The sequence below is a fragment of the Helicoverpa zea genome, chromosome 31 (genome assembly GCF_022581195.2).
Source record: "Helicoverpa zea isolate HzStark_Cry1AcR chromosome 31, ilHelZeax1.1, whole genome shotgun sequence".
NCBI lineage: Eukaryota > Metazoa > Arthropoda > Insecta > Lepidoptera > Noctuidae > Helicoverpa > Helicoverpa zea.
In genome coordinates, this window is record NC_061482.1 from 11,330,711 (window position 1) to 11,351,098 (window position 20,388).

Here is a 20,388-nt window from a genome sequence, read left to right on the forward strand (position 1 = left end):
GACGGGAGCAGAAGTTCTGAGGAAGAAGGAACATAGGCTGGAGCAATTTTGTCGAAAAAGGATTCAGCAGTTTGTCTCGAGATAGGGGAAGAGATAGATGGGGAGCAGCCTCGCCTGAAACGATTAATGCTCTTCCAAACTGCTGAAATAGGAGTGGAAGGGGATAGAGAAGTGCAAAACTTAACCCAACCGCGACGTTTCTTCTTGCGAAGAAGCCGCCGAGATTGAGCTAACACTCGTCTGTACCGTATAAGATTGACGCTATTCATCGCATCATTGTACTGTTTTTCGGCCTCTTTTCTTTCTTTAATAACCGATGTGCATTCTTGATCCCACCACGGGGGTGACGGGATTTTATTTCTGGCACAGTTGCGCAACGGAAAGGTAGAGTCTGCGCTTGAGGTAATGGCCGAGATAAAGCCATCGTAGCAGCTCTTAGCATGGCAGTGACCAGAAGAATCTTGGAAACTTGAATTTAAATTTGGAAGCATACTAATTTTCCCCTCCAGTAAAGATGCAAACCTCGACCAATCAGGTTTGGACAAGTTGTACTTCAATAGTGGAGGAGAAGTTTTCTCTAAATAAGTTTTATTAATTAAAGTTACAACAATGGGGAAATGGTCGCTACCATGCGTCAGAGTAGTACATTCCCAATGAATTGATGCCGCCAACTCAACTGAACAGAATGTGAGGTCTACACAACTCTTTTGCTGTCCTGGAAGGGATCTACGAGTAGGGCTACCATCATTTAAGATGCAAAGGTCTAAATCATCCAAGATTTCTACTAAACCTTCCCCAAACGAATCACAACGATTGGAGCCCCATCTAAAGTGGTGACAGTTGAAGTCACCCATGACGAGCACAGGTCCTACTATGCTATTCAAAATGTCCCTAATGGTGGTTAAAAACCTACGCTGAGGATGGGAAATATACACCGATAAAACAGTGATACCCTCGATTCTACACGCAACTATATTCATATCACCATCCAGAACCGGAAGGGACAAGGTGGAGAGGGGGACACGATTATTAACAAGGAGAGCCAACCCTCCATAGCCATCAGATCTGTCACATCTGAGAATATTAAATAGTGGTATATTAAAACTGAGACTCGGGGTGAGCCAAGTCTCAGCTACAGAGCAAGCCAGAGGCTTGAATTTGTTGAGGAGGAATATGAGGTCGTGCTTTTTATGCCACACGCTCCTCACATTCCATTGAAGGAATACTTGGCGAGGCGCCATTTCTAATATTTGATAAAAGGTTAGTTAATTGGTAGGCAACGTTGGACGGTAATTGGGTATTATTGGTGGATAGGATTGTAGATAGAAGTTTAATAAGTATATCTATTATTGAGGAAACATTACTATCAATGAATGGGTTATTCAGAGCGCAGCCATCAGGCTGTGAAGGTGCAGGGGAGTTAATAATCTGCTGATGGGCAGCTTTATCATAAGAGGGAGATAGAGGGGCATGGGTCCTTGGCTTAAGAAAAACAGTTTTGCGGTATGACTGAGTAGGGGCGGGAACTGCTTTTGCAGCATTCGCATAATTGCGAGAAGCAAGTGGGACAGATTTGCTAGCTTCAGCATATGAAAGGGACTTCTCAGCCATAACCGTCTTAATGGCCTTCTGTCTACCCAACTCCGGGCATGACTTGCTATTTGCAAAATGATTCCCTGAGCAGAGCACACAGAATGCCTCCGCCTCAGAAGTGCTGCAACCATCACCAGGGTGATCATGGCCGCACTTACTGCAGCGAGGCTTGGACCGACACACTAGTTCCACATGACCAAACCTGCAGCACTTACGGCACTGGATGGTGGGATAAACATATTGCTGAACTGGAAGGGAAGTGTAACAGCAAAAAACTCTTTGAGGCAATACTTGGCCATCAAAGGTAAGAACACATGTCTCTGTTGCCTTGAATTCAGTTACTCCATCTATAACTACTTTCCTGCTTATGCGACGAACTTTCAGGATTTCACCACAACCTGAAGGGACCTGTAAGTATTTTTGGGCTTCCTCTTCATTCAAATCTGTGGGAACACCAGTCACAACTCCCATCCTAGTTATATTAAAAGTGGGGATTGAGGCAACATAGCAGTTCTTATGTAAAATGCTGTTGATAATAAATGAGTTTGCATCCTGAGGGGATTTAAACTCTACAGACACACGGTTCCTACCAACTTTTTTAACACCATCACGGACAACGTTAGTAATATTATGTTTTTGTAGGAATATTCCGAAAGTAACAGGGTGTAGAGAGGTACCGGCGTTAGGCTGGGGCTCCAATCGAGAGACATGAACGATAAAAGGTGCCTTATCAGTAGCTGAGTACCTGCTGCGGCCAACTAGGTTTCTTTGTTGTTTGGATGGCGGGGTTGACACGCCAATGTTAGCATCATCTCCGGAGCGTTTCCTGGTATACGAGGTTGATGGGGTCTGGGAGTCCGCGATGCTGCAAGCAACATCAGCGAGTTGGGATAGCGGATAGTTGGGGGAAAGAGGGGCATATGCAGAGATGTCGGGAGGATCGGGATCGGGAGGTTTATTTTGATCCATTATGCTTATAAACAACTAGTAAGTTACCGAAATAACAGTACACCACTGGAAACAAACACAAGGACAACACACAAACACAAAACTAAGTCACAAAAGTTCACCAAAACACTTAAAACGGCTGAAAATTCTAGGCACACGTGCTAACCAAAGACACTCTGTGGCGAGAATCCCTAAACAAAACATTAATTCTGAGGTTATTTCGATATATCTGTCACTGTCAAATACTTGTCACTGTCAAATATAGAAAGGATGACGTCATCGGTCTCTTCTCGTCCTTTTTAATGGCGTGACGTCACAGGCTCAAAATTAAAATTTCATAAATTATAAATTAAATATAATTATTATTATATAATTATTTTATAATTAAAAAATATATGGTCAGTTATAAATAATATAATATAGCTTATCGTGTTTCTAGTTTTGTGAACTTTCGTTGCATTTATTTAATTTTATCTAAATGAATACTAGGAAACAACCCTATTAGTCGGTACTCCCTACAAAATAATATAATTAGAATAGGCATGATGACAAATTTTTAAATTCCTTTGTATGATGTAGGTATACGTCTATTTTATATGAAAAATCATTAATTTTAAGAAAATGCGAAGTTTTTTTATCAAATAATTGCATTTTTCTCTGTCCACTTTGAATCCGGCGCGAAAACGCTTGTCAGTGTCATGTCGTCACTTGTGACGTCACAACTGAAATTACAAGACGCAAGTAAACAACGCTCGTGCAATAATTAAGTTTTTTGTGTTATTAAATATGAATTCGAAAGGGCATAGGTGTTGTGGGGTCCCCCAGTGTAAGAACACATCCAAAACAACTCCTGATGAGTTATTTGTGTACGTTCCTCACAATAAAAAAATACGAAACAAGTGGCTTAAACTTGCAAGGCGAGATTCAAAAGCAATATTGCCCAGGGTACAACTTTATTTTTGTGAAGATCACTTTGATGTAAGTTATTACATAGTTCTCTAGATTCTAGCATAGTTTATAATGTAAATAACTATTTCGAGGTTAGGTTTCATCTCTCATTGTTTTTTAATTAAACTATAGTATACTTACATGGAAGTTTTAACATTTCTAAATTCAGCTGAACAAAAATCTTTATTTGATGCCAAAAACTTTCCCAGCATTATGATATCAATTATAGGCAAATTAGCGCTGTTTGCCTTGATAAATCCGGGCTCCATAACTCGTGTTATAAACAATTAATTAATTAAAAACAAAGATCGCAGTGGAAGTTCACATTAACGAAATGTGACGTTCGTGCGCTTTCGCGCGAGTTGTTTTGAGAAATGACGTCACGAGCTCTGATTGGTGTTCAAGATATCATGGCGGATTGCCTTATTTCGTAATTTTATTTTATAAAAATACATATTAATCACATTATTAATAAAGAAAACAATGCGCGTTTTATATTCCAAGCTTCAAGTTTAATTAAATAAATATATTATTTTAATGATTTTTGATTACTGTCATCATGCCTATTATTTGGGGCAACACCATAAAAGATCCAAAGAGATGACAAAAAACTATGAGGTTCGTGGCTAAAGTAAAAGCATATCGTACAAAGTCCTACAGTTGCCGAAGCATTATCGTACCACCCTTCTGTGAACTTTCATATAAAGTCATCACCACAAACTTTCAACCACTGCATTACCTGCCTATCATGATCGAGTCAAAAATTAGAAAAAAAACAAAGTTGAGAAATAATCAAAGGCCCTTCAAAATCTAAACTTCAGCTCAGACATTGAATAAAAGATCATTTTAATGAACAACGATGTATTCATACATTTGTACAAAATCTTACACTTACACGTGACTAAACTGGGCACATGTAGCTACACCTGTTGCTAAGGAGTTCTTTCCAAACTTTGTGACGTAAGAGAAAATCCGAACGTGCCGTCTGTATGTCACGGATTTGTTTTTATTAGCCAATGTTTCAACATGTACTGAACATTTCCTAGTGTGGTTGTTTTATAAAAAAATCAGCAGGTTTTGAACCACTTTATTGAGAAGTTGTTATCGTTTTAGTTAATGCAGTCTAGTTTCATGGAGAACCATTTGAGTAATACGCTGCTGTTAATATAGATTAATAAAGCCGAACAACTATTTGAGCTTTCAATACTCAGCAAGAGCTGCTTTGTTGCTGAAATACCAGCGGAGTGCACCCGCCCCCCTTTTGTGCTCCATATAAGTACATTAAAACCCCCGGTCGCCTCGCTGTTGCTTTGTACCTGATTCTCGGTAATAACGGGCACGTAATCCGACTAGCTGCGCAGGGCACAGGACGCTACCCCCCGTAAGCCCTGCAGGACCTAAGTAGGGGGTCTGTCTGGGTAAAATAAACTTTAGCGTATTTACAACGGGAAATAGGTCAAACATATTCGAGCTATACTGCGCATGTTTGCCCGGTACCTCCGGTGCACGTGTGTGATAGAGAGACTTCAATATAGGTAAGTTAGGTAACATGTTATATAACTGTTGCATTCAACACATCATTTTATATAAAACTAAAGGGTCTCATTCCACAAAATTGATATAAATACCATTGTTGAATTAATTATATGCTTAATCTCTCACTACAATGTCATATTAAAATTATCAATACAAATTGCATTAATAATTTTAAAGGGGTATTTTCAGGAAGTAACGCTTCATTTTGTAAGCTTTTATTGATTATCATTTATGCCAAACGAAGCTCCCGTGATGTTCATGAAAGCAAGCTGAAACCATATTCAACAGATTTGATGACTGTAATACATGTTAGAAGGACCCACAACTCAACGTGCTCTTCGAGGCACGAAGGAGATTTGGTTTCGACATCAATGGTCACCCGTTTACGAACGGACCGCTTTAAACGCAAATTATCCTGGATTAATCGATACAAGGACTGTGGTTCTGTACTGTACCAAATAGTTCCTCAGAAATTGGAATTTGAAATGCTCTTATTCACCGACCTTTTAACCCTTCAGAATAAGATCACTGTCATGTCATCTCCCTGCAAACCGCATTTATAAAAAAAAAACACAGTCCTTTTGCGACCTAGTTTTTTTTAAGAAGCTACGTATCATACATTGTGTCAACAGGATATTTTCCTAACAAGAAAATAACCCTCTCGAGTCTAACTATCAGTGCACTACTCGGAAACAATCACACCTCACGCGTGGTGCATATCATATTAGAGCAAGGTCGTTCATCTCATCCTTTTAAGTTACATGTTTTCGGAGCATGATCAATATGTGTTTTAATGAAAAATGTACTGCATAAATTGTGTGTAAGTATACTAATGGAAAGAAAATAAACAAAATCATTCTATGCCCGATTACAGCTATAATAAAACTTCCGTAAATAATAGGATACCTGAAACGAATATCGTTTGGTGCTTCTGAAATAAATATATAACATACTAAAATAACAATTCAATGAACACTGTCCTAGTCGAAATAAAATGTAAAATACATATACAGGATGCATGTTCCAGCTTTTAAAGTTTCGCGGACAGTTGGCAGAAGTGCAATGTCGACTTTATGTCCACTAGCACAATGTTGTTACTTCTTTGTAGGGCCTCCAACATTCTAGGAAGAACTTAATAGGCTTTCCTTTTCACAAGTTAACGAGCTTTAAAATGAAGTTTTCTATTAGTTATTAAATTGCAAACCTCTAAGAAGCCTCAAAATCTCGGTAAATGTCCATTACAAGTAACATCTTCAAGGCTTTAAGGGTCAATTCCCACTGAAAGAGCAGCGGCCGGCAGCGGCCGTAAGGCCGCTGCCTCGAATTTTGCGGGCAGCGGGGCGGCAGCGGCGGCGGCGCGGGAGCGGCAGGATCTTACACGTATAATCAAATGGACCGGCCCTCGAATACAGCGGCGCGGGGAGCGGGCAACGAGCGGTGAGCTCCAGTCAAACGGTGACCGCCCGCGCCGCCGCCGCTGCCGCCCCGCTGCCCGCAAAATTCGAGGCAGCGGCCTAAGAGCGCGGCCCGCCGCGCTCGCGCTCAATCACTTGCATTTACGGCCGCTGCCGGCCGCTGCTCTTTCAGTGGGGATTGACCCTAAAGGTCTTTGTCGATATTCAATTTGCAGTATCATAGAAGCAATATCAACGTATTTTATTAAGCTTCAAGTACGATACGTATTTGATAAGAAAGCATGACGAAGACATATAGTCGATACTTACTTTGAATACTCTTTTCAAAAGCTAATTTCCTTGTAGATGACTATTTTTAACGCATTGCTTGCTTCCTGATTGATTGATACCGACTCACATTCAACAGGAAATAAAAGACTAGAGAATCAAAGACTAGAAAGCAGCTCGTCGTCCATCTTGGACCAACTAAGGAGCTTAGGTAACACCGAGTGCTGAAAGCGAGTATATTCGTATTACAGTTTAAGACTCCTGAAGCGTATTATTTCCTTTCAGGGAATTACGTGTAAACTTATCTGTTAGTGCAACGGGAGAAGAACCAAATAAATGAAAATGCTTTGACGGCGCTTTGATAAAAACGCTAAAATGTATTTACCCTGAGTTATTTTCCGAAATGTAGTTTTCATTTTAATATGCACTTCTTGGAACCAGTTATTGCAAAAGTTATTAATGCACAGTCCTTTAGTGTTTGTTCAACAGGGCGCAATTTAGATTTTCAATTTGAATTCCTTCTATTAAGGGACGCTCCGAGAGCTACGTACATAAGCTTTCACGTTTATTTATCATATTCAAAGCTTCGGCAGCGTTGTCAAAGAGTGCCCTTCCATATACACACTGACTGCAGCATGTCTAGCAAACAAATGGTTTGTCAATTGTCATCAAAGTAAGTACGTTTTATTTAATGTCAGTCCTGTAAATGGAAACTGTTTGAATTTAGGATGCAATATATGGCCTGAATAGACTGAATAGACAAATAAACCTATTCAGTTCCTGTCCAAAATTGAAATTGTAAAATGTACTGTGAAACACATGCACTTTGGAGTGTTATGTCAATATTATAAATATTATATTATATTATATTATATATTTATAATTATTCAGAATCGTTTTCATGTAGTTCCGGCGTGGGTAGCAATATTATTAATGGGGTTAATATACGAGCTCTCTTTGTGATGAAAGGTAAAACATTTAATTGAAAGAGTACAGCATGAAGAACTAATTATTGAAAACTTTAATTATATTAGGTCTTTACCTATGAAATTGCCGTTTTGCGGTAATGGCCAGTTCAAATCATAATATTTCTTGTTTGTAAGTAATTTCAAATAAATTTTATTAAAAAAAAACATGGAATTCATCTTCCAAAAGTAGTCATTAGTTTATTGATTAGTGCTACATGGTCATCGCATTTCAATCTTCTTCTTCATCGTGGATACGTTAAGAAATCAAGTTATTATGGAATATGAGTACCGTGGTGCAGCAACTCGGCACAAGCGGCACGTAGCATCAACGACGTTTACGGAGCTAACATTGCTAACTAACGCACCACCTGTTATTGGTGTGCTCGCTTCCGTTTTGGAAATTTCGACCTGAAAGTTGAACCGAAGACTTTGGTCGACAACGATGAATTAAAAGCGATTGTGGAAGCTGATGATATACAATCTACGGCTAAAGCTTTCGACATTAGCGTCAAAACAATATTGATCCATTTGCGTCAAATTGGCAAGGTAAAAAAGCTTAACAAATGGGTGATCCACGAACTCAATGAACGCTAGCGCGAAGTACGCGTCGAGAAGTGCCTTGCACTGCTCAACAGACACACAAATGAATGATTTTTTCAGTCGTCTGCCAGTCACCAGACCATGCGCCCACACACTAAACTTTTTCCAGAATTTGGATAAGTTTTTATCGGGTAAAAAATTCAGTACCCGAGAGGCAGTAAAAAATGCCTTTGAACAAATGGCTGCCTCCCGTCCAGCTAATTTCTTTGACAAGGGCATCAATTCACTGCCACTGCGTTGGCAAAGAAGCATTGATAGCATGGATAATTACTTTGATAAAAACAAATAAAAAATACATGAAAAAAAAACATTTAAATTTTTTCATACAAAACGGCAATTTCATATACATACATCTCCTTTGATTTAATATAGCTACTAGGGCTTTAGACCCACCAACCATATTGGAGCCCACCAGGGCTGCGGGATTGTTCGAAAGAGTTACCGCGGCTCTGGTACATAAAGAAGTCACGTGGCGTGGTCAAGTCGAGCCACGCATACATAGACGCCGCTAATCTCGGACTGTATCGGAGCCGAGAGCGCGCGTGTCGTCCGCTTGAGACGGGCATCTCTTACATTTTTGAGGAATTATTAAGCAACAAAAAACCTATTATTATAAGGGTTTTCCCACATTGAAACCCCAATGGACTGTCGTTTTAAACAACCTATAATTTCACATTTTGCGAACCTACTACAAAGATTATTACGTGTAAGGGTTGATATTTTTTGTGATCAAAAATTGTGGCAAGAATATGTGGGTAAACCGCTAACTTCGAATCATTCAAATGAAGACAAAAAATGTTTATCCTACATTTATTACGCAAGTTGAGAACGCAATTTTAGGATTCAGTAGTAAACTAAGGAACCTTACCTATATTTAGTTTCAATCTCAACAATAAATCAACTGATTAGATACGAGTTCAACTACCACGGAAGCTCTTTGGGTGTAACAAAATTAACAACCCTAGCGCAACCGCCGAGTTTAGGCTAGAAAAGTGAAGTACATGCAAGACCTTGGCTTCTGTAGGTATTTATTTTGTGGTTATAAGGCGAGAACCGATCTTTCTGTTGTCTGTGTGTCTGTTTGTTTTTAGGGACACGCAAATTTTTGGATCTCTTCGAAGCAAAACAGCTGTCTGAAGATTCGGCCGAAGTTCGAAGTTTGAAACAGTTGTTAAGTAAAAGAATAAAGAAAGGTATTTTAAAGGAAAGTTGTTTGTACCTAATAGTGAATAAAATCACGAGTTCAAGTATCGATCACTAATCAGCAGTCACTCTATATGATAAACTAGCCGTTTTCCCGCGGTTTCACCCGCGTCCCGTGGGAGCTACTGCCCGCACCGGGATAAAATATAGCCTATGTTACTCGCAGATAATATAGCTTTCTAATGGTGAAAGAATATTTAAAATCGGTCCAGTAGTTTTTGAGTTTATCCATTACAACCAAACAAACAAACATACAAACAAACAAAGTTTTCCTGTTTATAATATTAGTATAGATAGTATAGAGAAATAGTAATATGTGGATTAAGAAATATTGATCGATCTAAGTAAGATGACATTTGTCACTACGTGTTGTAAATATGACTTCCTGATCAGGTTCTCCGTGCCCACAAAAGTAAGAATAGTATTCGAAAATATCGATAGGTTTCTCTTGCACTGTATGAAAGTTGACGTTGACATAGGTACAACGAAACATGAAGAAGGCATCGATTTCGGTACTTAATAAAGCTGAGTATATATGCTTATAATTCAAAGAGTCTAGTAACCCTGTAAGTTTCCAGCTACAATTATAATAAGGAGTCATTTTGTACTAGTCTAGAAATCAAAGCCATTGCTATTCTCGTAACCTTTTCAACGCAAGATAAATTAAATATATTGAGATGATATTTTCACTTATAATACCACAAGAGCTTCAAAATTATCGGGTATTTTCCGATAGGTTCGTTGCAAACAAATGAAGGAGTCAAGTTTTTCAGGTTAAAAAATAACGAGCGCGAAGCGCGAGTGATTTTTCCTGAAAAACTTGACGACTTTATTTGTTTGCAGGGAACCTTGAGGGAAATGCCAGATAATTATGAAGCTCGTGTGGTATTCGGGAGATTATTTTTCCGTCCCAAATGTCGGCCACAACCTGTCAGTTTGACGTAGCAACGACCAGAGAAAATATTCAAAAAAATTTCAGTATAATACCATGTAGGTTGTACCACGTGACGTCGAATGGTGCAATTCTATTGGTCGATATTTGGGTCGGAAAAATAATCACTTATAATACCACAAGAGCTTCAAAATTATCGGGTATTTTCCGATAGGTTCGTTGCAAACAAATGAAGGAGTCAAGTTTTTCAGGTTAAAAAATAACGAGCGCGAAGCGCGAGTGATTTTTCCTGAAAAACTTGACGACTTTATTTGTTTGCAGGGAACCTTGAGGGAAATGCCAGATAATTATGAAGCTCGTGTGGTATTCGGGAGATTATTTTTCCGTCCCAAATGTCGGCCACAACCTGTCAGTTTGACGTAGCAACGACCAGAGAAAATATTCAAAAAATTTTCAGTATAATACCATGTAGGTTGTACCACGTGACGTCGAATGGTGCAATTCTATTGGTCGATATTTGGGTCGGAAAAATAATCTTTAATATACCCCGTTTAGTTCGTATACTTGATTAGGTATACAAAGAGGGTCAGCGGAATCAGAGTGTATAATTTCCCAAAATTTTAATTTAAAATAGGTAGGTAGATTTCAGTACGCCTGGACATGAATTCATAAAAGGACAGAGCACAACTTTTTTTCAATCTTTCAGAAAAATCAATTTCAATAATGGCGTAACGAGTAAATTTTCACTTATCAAAAAGCACTCATATTTCCGATAGTGTCATATAGTCCCACGTTTCTGTCATGGCCTTGGGCCACAAAAAGATGTTTGAATGAATAACTCAGTACGTGTATAGACTAATTCCATTATAATATATAATATATAAAGAACTAGATAATACCAGACATACAGTATTCAAAATGGCAAATATAGTGATCCTTATATTTTAAGAACTTTAGTCACCTACAAATATTTTTGGGAATATATCGTTCATTCATTCATTCAATAAAAACTGTATTTTTAGATACTAATAAGGTAAAAAATCTCTTAGGTCCGTCCGTTCCTTGCGTCCGTTCGATATGCCCACGCGCCAACCAAAAGGAAACAACAGAGCGAGGTCACCATGAAGAACAAAATAACTAGCGAAGATGTCATAACGGAAAATCGCCTTGATCGCTAAGATCGCCCGAAAGAAAGTAGCGCGCCTAAATGCGGGTGAGCGAGGGACAAGGAACGTAACTGTTTTCGCACTTTTACGCCTTCTTTGGACCCGACCATTTTTGAAATAACAAAAATTGTTGACAGATGTCGCAAAGAACCCTTAGGCTGCGTCTCCACTGAGGCGGAGACGAGCGGAGCGGAGAGGAGATGTGTGGGGATCGACCAATCACATTACGTGAAATCCACTTCTCGACTTTTTCATGTAACGTGATTGATCGATCCCCACACATCTCCTCTCCGCTCCGCTCATCTCCGCCTCAGTGGAGACGCAGCCTTACGCCTCGTCAGTTTACTCGCAACTTATCGTGTTGGTCATGCCCACGTACTTACGAATTTGACCTAGAAGAAGGCGCCTGACCTACCTGCATTATGGCATCTCCGCTTATCTTTCCTTTCTCCGTAGAGAAAGAAAACTATCTATAAGGGATTGTTCACACCAAACGTATTGTCCGCCGCTGACTGTGAGTATACTCACTGTCTGCCCCAGTGTGAACGTCGACTCAATCTGCAGTACGCGTACTCACCAAGCCGACAATAGGCTATAGCGTACGATGCGCTACATGTGTGAACAAAAGAATAGGCTCTTGTAGGTTCACACTAGATGCGTACGCTGAGCGGCTGACTATTCTACACATAAAAGGGCTCAGTATTTGAAGTTGCACTTAGTATTTTATAAACGATAAAACTAGCGTAATTTATTTTTTCAAATCAGACGTTTTACTGATATTTCAATTAAATGATGCGCATTCAGATAGTTGCCATTTGCGAAGCTCTAGAGGAAGACGAAAATAATAAAAAGAAGAGATTGTGGGTACATCCCTTAAATTTGAAGAGATGTTTTCTTGGTCAATTTCATACTTTATATTTCGAATATAGACTTTATCCAAATAAGTTCAAGAAATATTTTCGTATGACAGTAAAACATTCGATGAGTTACTATCTTTAATACGTTTAAGTTTATATAAAAGGGACACTAATTATCGACGTGCTGTACCGAGGCGCGGCGGTGCGTACGCGGCGCGGAGCGGCGCTATTCGGCAACTGCGTCCGCGTAGCCAATCCGCGTCCGCCGTGCATAGTCGCGTAGTAAAATAATCGGCCACTGAGAGTCAGCTACAACAGACGACGTAACAGCGTATAGTCGGTTCGGTGTGAACGACAATTTCAATATATATGGAAAAGCAATAAACTGCGTAACGCGCGCTCACAGTCAGCGGCCGACAATACGTTTGGTCTGAACGATGCCTAAATAGAGACATTGTATTCGCTTAAATATGTAATGATATCTTCATCAAAATATGTAGCTGATATAAAAAATAAGGACAAGATCACTAGATTTTGTATAGAATGATTTCTTTGTTACAAAACCTGAGTGCTTGCTAACTGAGTCGCGGGCTTCTGTCATAGCACAGTTCTCCTCAGACAACTTCACCGCTATGAAGTTGGCATCATTTCACGATAATCAAAACTCAAGAGCGATTGCAAGGCTTCAAATGGCTACCTTCAGAGCGGCAAAGATATTTGACAAGAAGTATGTAAAAGTAAAATGTAATAGATACATCTAAACTTACCCCAGAAATTCGGAGCTGTCGTGTTGATTATTTCTGGTGAAGAATGGTGGCTTCACCACGCTGAAAAACTCATCGGGGTTCAGCTTGGTAGTGATGGAGTGCATCATTTTGCTGAATAAAACGCCCATCTTAGACCAGTATGGCACTGCATTCATCTTGAGCATCACGTGGGTGCTGAACCTGGCAGAAATTATTTTTATGTTAAGCAGCGTTCATCCTGTATAAACTATCAAACAATCTTTAGATAAAAAAAAATGTTTCATTTTATTTCTTGATCTGTATCGATGAAACAATGCAATACACCTAAGAATCGCGAATTTAACATTTAGTTACAGGAAAGCCGAGTTATTCGTCCGCCTAGCTGCAAAGTTTAACTCGTTAATAATGTAACGATGGAAGTTTTATTGAAGTCTTGGTTGAAGAAAAGCCTGCGCCTTTCTAGGTCTTAAGCAGGTACACAGATAGCAATATAAAAAAACGCCTTATTTTTTTACAGTTTCTTTTACATCTGTCAATACTTTCATACGCGGTCATTTTCAATATCTGGGTAAGTTGTATGTTTATTTACATGGCATATGGAACACATCGCATGTTTGAATCGGAATCATGGATTATAAATTGCATAGCATATTGCATAGACAGAGTGGTAGTTCAGTGTTTCCGTTAACATACAATTAGCCCCAGCAGCCAATAAGGTCCATATTACATTCGCAAAGGGCATAGCAAAAGCGCGGTTGCAAGTGGAATTACGCAGAGGCTTTTATACAAATAAATTCGCTCGCAATAATTGATATTCACAATTTGATATGTGCCCGATGGACATGCATCAGATTAATTAGTAAATATCGAATGTTCGGACTAAAGAGGGTCTGTGCGTATCAACTTTATTTTACGTTCAATTGGATACGCGCCTCCCCTATCTCATCAACCTATCCGAGTAACATATCTATAGTTGGCCAGAAATTTCTGCTAAAACGGAATACGACTATTATACACAGCTTACATTTGCAAAGCTTTCAAATCCAAATGTTTGACTTTAAATACTTAATTAGTGGTGCACTAAGCCATGGTTTAAAATTCGAAGTCCATCAACTAGAGCGAACGAGTATTTTCAGTGTGTTTCCTGTTACTATTATATTGTATAAAAGCAGCTACCAACTTAATAGATAGCACAGTCGTTCCCGGGACCCGTGATTCAGTGGAAATTCTCTCTGAGCTATTTCTAGGAACTTTCATCAGTATTGATCCAGTCCCTGTTATTGCAAACTAAATGCTGCGTTCGCTGTCCGCGTTAGTAAATTACTGAATATTCAATTACGCGGCTTATAGAATTTCATCGAATATATTGGAAATTCCAAAAAATATGCATTACACTAAAATTCAACTCAACACGGCAACAAAACGAACCTATTCCGGGAACAAACAAAAGGATGTAAATTATTTAATTTAAATAAAATTGCTACATAGATTTCAATACTGCAATTTAATATGAAAAGTATATATTTTCCGCCTGTGGTTTCACTCGCATCCCGAAGAAACCATTCTAACAAACAGTTACATCAAAATTTTCATTAAAATCAGTTCAACCGTTAAAGCGCATTAAAGTTACCTTTGTATCTGCGGGCCCTAGTAAACTGACAAACTATGACTTCTAAAACTAAGCAATTTACGTTATATTTCAGTGACCATGTTTGAAAATGAGTCACACATTAAGTGAATGAATGCGAGCATGTTTTATTATTGTACTGTTTAGTACCTCGGATATAATATTAAAAATGTAAAGTCCGAGGTACTAGTGGCATCACGCATCATCATTTAGGTATAATCTCTTATGTGATAATAAAACATTATGTTATTTTCAGACAAGTATTAGCTACTTCACAGCTAGGCTAGCTATAAAATATAGTAGTCTAATGCCCATTTTCACCAACAAATCCCTAAATATAGGGATCCCCTAAGAGCATGTAGGGAACACCTAATACGAATTTCGTTTTCATCAAAGTTTGTGTCCCTTATAACCTTTAAGTGTAAGCCCTTATTCTAAGTGACAGTAAGTAAAACGGGCCAGTGTAGCTTTTTGAACAGAAACATTCAGTGAATCAAACAAAGAAAATGTTCACTCTTCATTACAAAGTATAGATTTCAGGATGATATTAGCTAACTCCAGGAAAGTTAATTAAAAAGCATTTCATTTTTATTAATTATTTAGTTCAACTACGTAATTTATCTTCCAAGAACTGTTATTAACATTTATGAAAGCTCCAAGTATTTGTCGAGTTCATAAAGCACTGCATTTAAAAACATATTTTTGTAATATTTAAAATCCCTTCAAGCGAAATATTCACGAGCTTAAAACTTGAAATTCCACTGAAATTCTAGAATAGCGTTTACTGGAAATTTCCAGCTTTATTGAACAACGTTATTTATATACAGGTACTATGATGACTTTTAAATTAAAAATGGATAGCGCTGTGTTTTTAATTGGCAGGTACACATTGTATCTTATCCTGGGTCCATTCAGAACTGTATGGAGAGGAAAGTATTGGTTTACACAAAACAATAACAATGCACACCTACGCCAGGTAACAAAGACTAGCGCCCTACGCTAGTCTTTGTTTCTCGACCTAACAGGCTTTTATTTACTAAATATTTATTTATTTGAATCTGCCATCAAGTATGAAGTAAATCAAGACATGGTGTTGGCAAAGTAATACCTAGTAATTTTTACAGATTATTGGATCAACAGAATTACAAATGTATGACGTAACAGCTGTCAGGGCTAGCAAAATCATCAGCATCATCAGCTCTGACCCGCTACGTGTTGCTTACCACCTAATTTTATTTGTTTGAGCGCACCATTTCAAAATAGGATTTGTCGCCTGAACTGTTGCCAGTCGTGTGTTCTAGGAATGAATGCAACAAGTTTCATTCATATTGATGCCACCGGAAAATTTTGATAATCGACTATCGTCCAACATTTTCCCAAGAGATAAGCCAGAATTTTACTCTGATTGAAAAAAATAAGTAACAGTATATTAAAGCTAAAAATACAGCTATCTTGGTAATAGTAAAAATCTAAACAGTCAGTTGCAAGAGAGGCGTTAAAAATTCATACATTTAGATCGATGAATAGATCGACGTACTAGAATATGACATTCGCAGCTTATTATTAGGTCAATCAATAATATCACCGTCTTCTAGCGATATGGCTATTAAGGGTTAAAATGAATCAAGTGTCAATTCGTATTAATTTTACCCTTAGCTATTCGGCAAAGAGGACATTCAGTAATATATACGGACGAGGAGATGACGCAAACAATTTTTAAATGCACAAGAATATAAATCACAAAGAGACAAACCTTCGATTCTCAAATAAGAATTGCAAAGCTGAATATTTGGTGTCAATTGATTTACATTTTTTTCCTCTCCAGATTTATTTGCAAAACAAGAACTCCCATGCAATACGAAATCGAATAGGGGAACATGTAGGCTGAGATACATCTATCATAGATTCGTGTTTACCGAGGTGCTTTTGGATACAAAAGTCACCAAACAATTACATCAGTTAGTCTATCGGCATTTAAGTAGTCATTTACAATAACTTGTATTGCAACCGATCACTACCAGTATTAAGCATCTGTCAACATCTTGTTCATTTCAAACCATCGAACGGAATAGTAATTATTTCCAATATCTAGATAAAATGCGGATCGATGACGATAGAGTTGTTTGAGGGTACACATGCAAATAGTTTTTTGGTTCAATTTTTAGAACTGTGTATTGACTTCGCAAAATTGATACTACGAATGTAAAAGCATTGATACTCCGGGGTCCGACTATTATAATACCTCGTGGGTTTTCAATTAAAACTTTTTTATCAAAATAAAAAAAGATATCAAAATATTGCAGATTGAGCACTGAGCAATTAATATTCGCTTTAGCAGAGTATATCACAATAAACTTTAATAAAAGCAATGGTAGCGATTAAAATGTTTGCCTGTTTTCATACACCTTCAAAATCTCGCGGTTAGCTATAATTGAAAAAATAAAACCGACTCCCAAAAACACAGAAAAGCAAAAAAAGACTATTCTTAGGTGCATCGTCCTAGAAGTTTTGTAGTTTTTTAGCTTTTCAGTGACGAACATAGTTTTGTCACTATTCGCATAAGTGGAAAGTTCTCATCAATACGATTAATATAAAGCCCAAATACACCTCGTATATTACACATAATATCGTAGTTTACACATTCAACTGTCGAGTTCCCTCGACTTTCTCTGGTCTTCATCATCAGGTCAGCTCTAAACCTTCACCATTGCATAGTTAGTGTCAAGTTTTTACCCTGCGTATGCCTACAATTTTCGAAAGTTGCCCTCGATTTCTCAGGGTTTCCATCACCAGATCATGACCTGATGATTATGGAAGGTAAACCCTATCAAATATCAAATTTCGGAAATCGGTTCAGGCGTCTTCGAGTAAGTGGTGAAGATACCTACATAAAAAAAGAACCCGATGAATTGAGAACCTCCTCCTTTTGGGAAGTCGGTTAAAAAAGATTCATCATTATGAAAAGTATTGTTCACTTTATCCTTCATATATAGGCATAAAACACCTTCATATCGACTTGGTTTATTGTAATTGATGTTAAATTCTTACAAGTGTTTTTGAATTACTCGAAACTAGTAAATAAACTTGCGCTGCGAGTCTTTTAGAGAAACCGGCGCGTTGTCGCCGAAAGTTTATCAACACTTCAACCACTTCAAAATAAACCAAAATTTTACGATCAAAAATAAAATGTATGTGGGTACTCAATAACGATTCAAATACAAATTTTTAACTACAAAAACAAAAAAATACGTGATTGTTTGCATAATAAGCATGCTATCCAGTTATAAAAACACTACTCTAAAAATGTAAGTAAGATAAAACAAATAAATGAGACAAATGACTTACTGCCTGGTGACGAGCAAGGCCTGCATCACGCTGTTCATATAGCAGGTGTTGCCGAGGTTGAGCAGGCCCACCTTCTGCATCGAGGCATGAGTGTTCGCGCCGCTCAAGCAAACGTTGCGAGCCCGCCACGGAGACTGCTGCAAGTACCGGCACCCGTGCGAAGCCATGTGCCGTTCCAAACATGAAATCTACAGGAAAACAAAAACATTTAACTTTTCACCAATATCGCACAATTGTTAACTTTTTTTCCGATATTACGTCGACACTTCACATTTAAAAAATGTATTTAATAATAATATAAAACACAATAAGACGAAAGCGTACTTCAGGCTTCTTCGCACGCTTGCTTTTCCCGGTCTTGTTTTTCGGGCGACGCTTAAGCCACCGCGGCATGTTGCAATCCCGCGTCCGTGTCCTATGTCCGGGCGCAACTGCGACGCGTTATCAAACTACAGCGCCCCCACCACGCTCGGGACCCACCGAACGTCCCAGATACGGATCGAGGGGGTTGATTTTGCGATTTTGCTCAAACGCACTGGATAGTTCGAATCGAATTCACCATTAATTACTTTGTGAGAAAAAAGAAAAACGTGTTCATTATTTTAGGTAATCTAAAAGACAATTCGTTTTTGGCACTAAATCTTCACTTTATATGAATAACGCTACGGACATAAAAGAAAAACTGACGAGAAAACTCCTTTATAACTCAAAATTTGGTTCGATTTTGATGCATGTGACTTTGTTTATCAATCGCTCGCAACTGTCGTAACGTTACACGTTAGTTAATGTCAACGTCTAGAAAGTCTTGCCTTTGTCAATCAAAAATTAATACAAGGTGGGTAGTAAAAAATAAATAAAAATAATGTCTACCTACAGTTATGTCAACAAATGGGTACATTTTTATTTAGTTTACTATTATACTATTTATATTTATTACTAAAATAGTTAACTTATATCTACGTATTTACAAATTAACAATTATTTTAATAACTTAAGACCACATCAAATCATAATAATCCCTTAATACCGCGAAGTAGCCCAGAGCCCAGTGCAATCTGTCGTGAAAATGTGTTACTTATTTGTATAAACTAGATGGGTTATGTATATAAGGTTTCGGTGTTAATATGGGATTGCGTGAACCGATTTTAATGATTCTTTTTTCATTTGAAAGAACATGCGGTCAGGATTCTAAAATGCCGTAAACAATGTTAATAAGAAATCTTGCAAAATAATACGGTTTATTTACAAAAGGTCATTGGGCGTATCTGACCCGCTTTGCACATTGTTGTTGTTGTTGCGACATGAATCAAGCCAATTTTAAATTATGGGGAATAGTGTGACGTTTCTTTAAATATAAGTATTTATTTAAATTCCATGGAGAAGAATGCACAGCAACGTTTAAAAAACATTAAAAAACAAGCAGTTTCAGAAGATTGTTCAAGTACAATGTTAGCTTTTATTGTTAAAAGACTTTTCAAAAAGAAGGAAGATGTCAATTCGGACGACCAGGTTTTGATGAGGATCTGGTAACCCTGAGAAATCGAGGGCAACTCGCGAATATTGTAGGCACGCATCAATTCAAAACCAGACATGCGACTGAAAGTTTGGAGCTGATTTGATTATGGAGATCACAGGGAGTCGAGGGAACATAGAAATAAAACAATACTTATTTTAAAACGTTAATGAAAAATGAAGACAAATTTTCAGTTTTTTATTTAACCCGAAACGCATACATGGCTATACAACCAAGGGATCGCAATTTGTACTAAGCAAAGAAACTTCGTACATAGGAGGCCTCCTGAACTACAATATCCTAGGTCAATGCTACAGTTAAAATATGTGTGCAATTAAAATTATTTTCCCTGAAAATCAATAGACAATCTTCAGTATCACTATATGTATGACAAAAAAATGGCACAATTTAATGGAACGTCTAGAGCAGTGGTTCTTAACTGGTGGTCCGCGGACCACTGGTGGTCCCTGAAGGCATTCCAAGTGGTCCGCGAAGCTTAGCTTCGCGACGTTGCTATAAGTTATCTAACTTAATTTTTATCGACTTATAATTGCGAGCGGGGGTTTTCGCATGGACGTATATCGGGTGTGTCGTACCTAGTCCCCCCATTCATGAAAATGTATGTTTGGGCTACATTTCACGTAATTTTGGTTTTGAGTTTTAAAAAACAATTAAAATTTCGCGCTCGCTTCGCTCGCGTATTCAGACACTGTATGCCCTTTTTTTGGCATTTGTCAAAAAACAAAAAGTTAAGTACGTTTGGG

General features: G+C 38.0%; 1 protein-coding gene across 4 annotated transcripts in view; it reads right to left on the bottom strand.

Moving 5' to 3' along the window:
* The window catches only part of LOC124644875 (ubiquitin carboxyl-terminal hydrolase 35), a 41,490-nt gene that overhangs the window by 10,175 nt on the left and 10,927 nt on the right, over positions 1 to 20,388 (bottom strand). For all 4 annotated transcript variants that reach the window (XM_047184515.1, XM_047184514.1, XM_047184517.1 and 1 more), the window contains exons 7-8: positions 18,112 to 18,299; positions 13,161 to 13,340 (exon numbers count right to left, since the gene is read on the bottom strand). In XM_047184515.1, the coding sequence (XP_047040471.1) occupies positions 13,161 to 13,340; positions 18,112 to 18,299 (368 nt within the window). The remainder of the gene's footprint in view (positions 1 to 13,160; positions 13,341 to 18,111; positions 18,300 to 20,388) is intronic.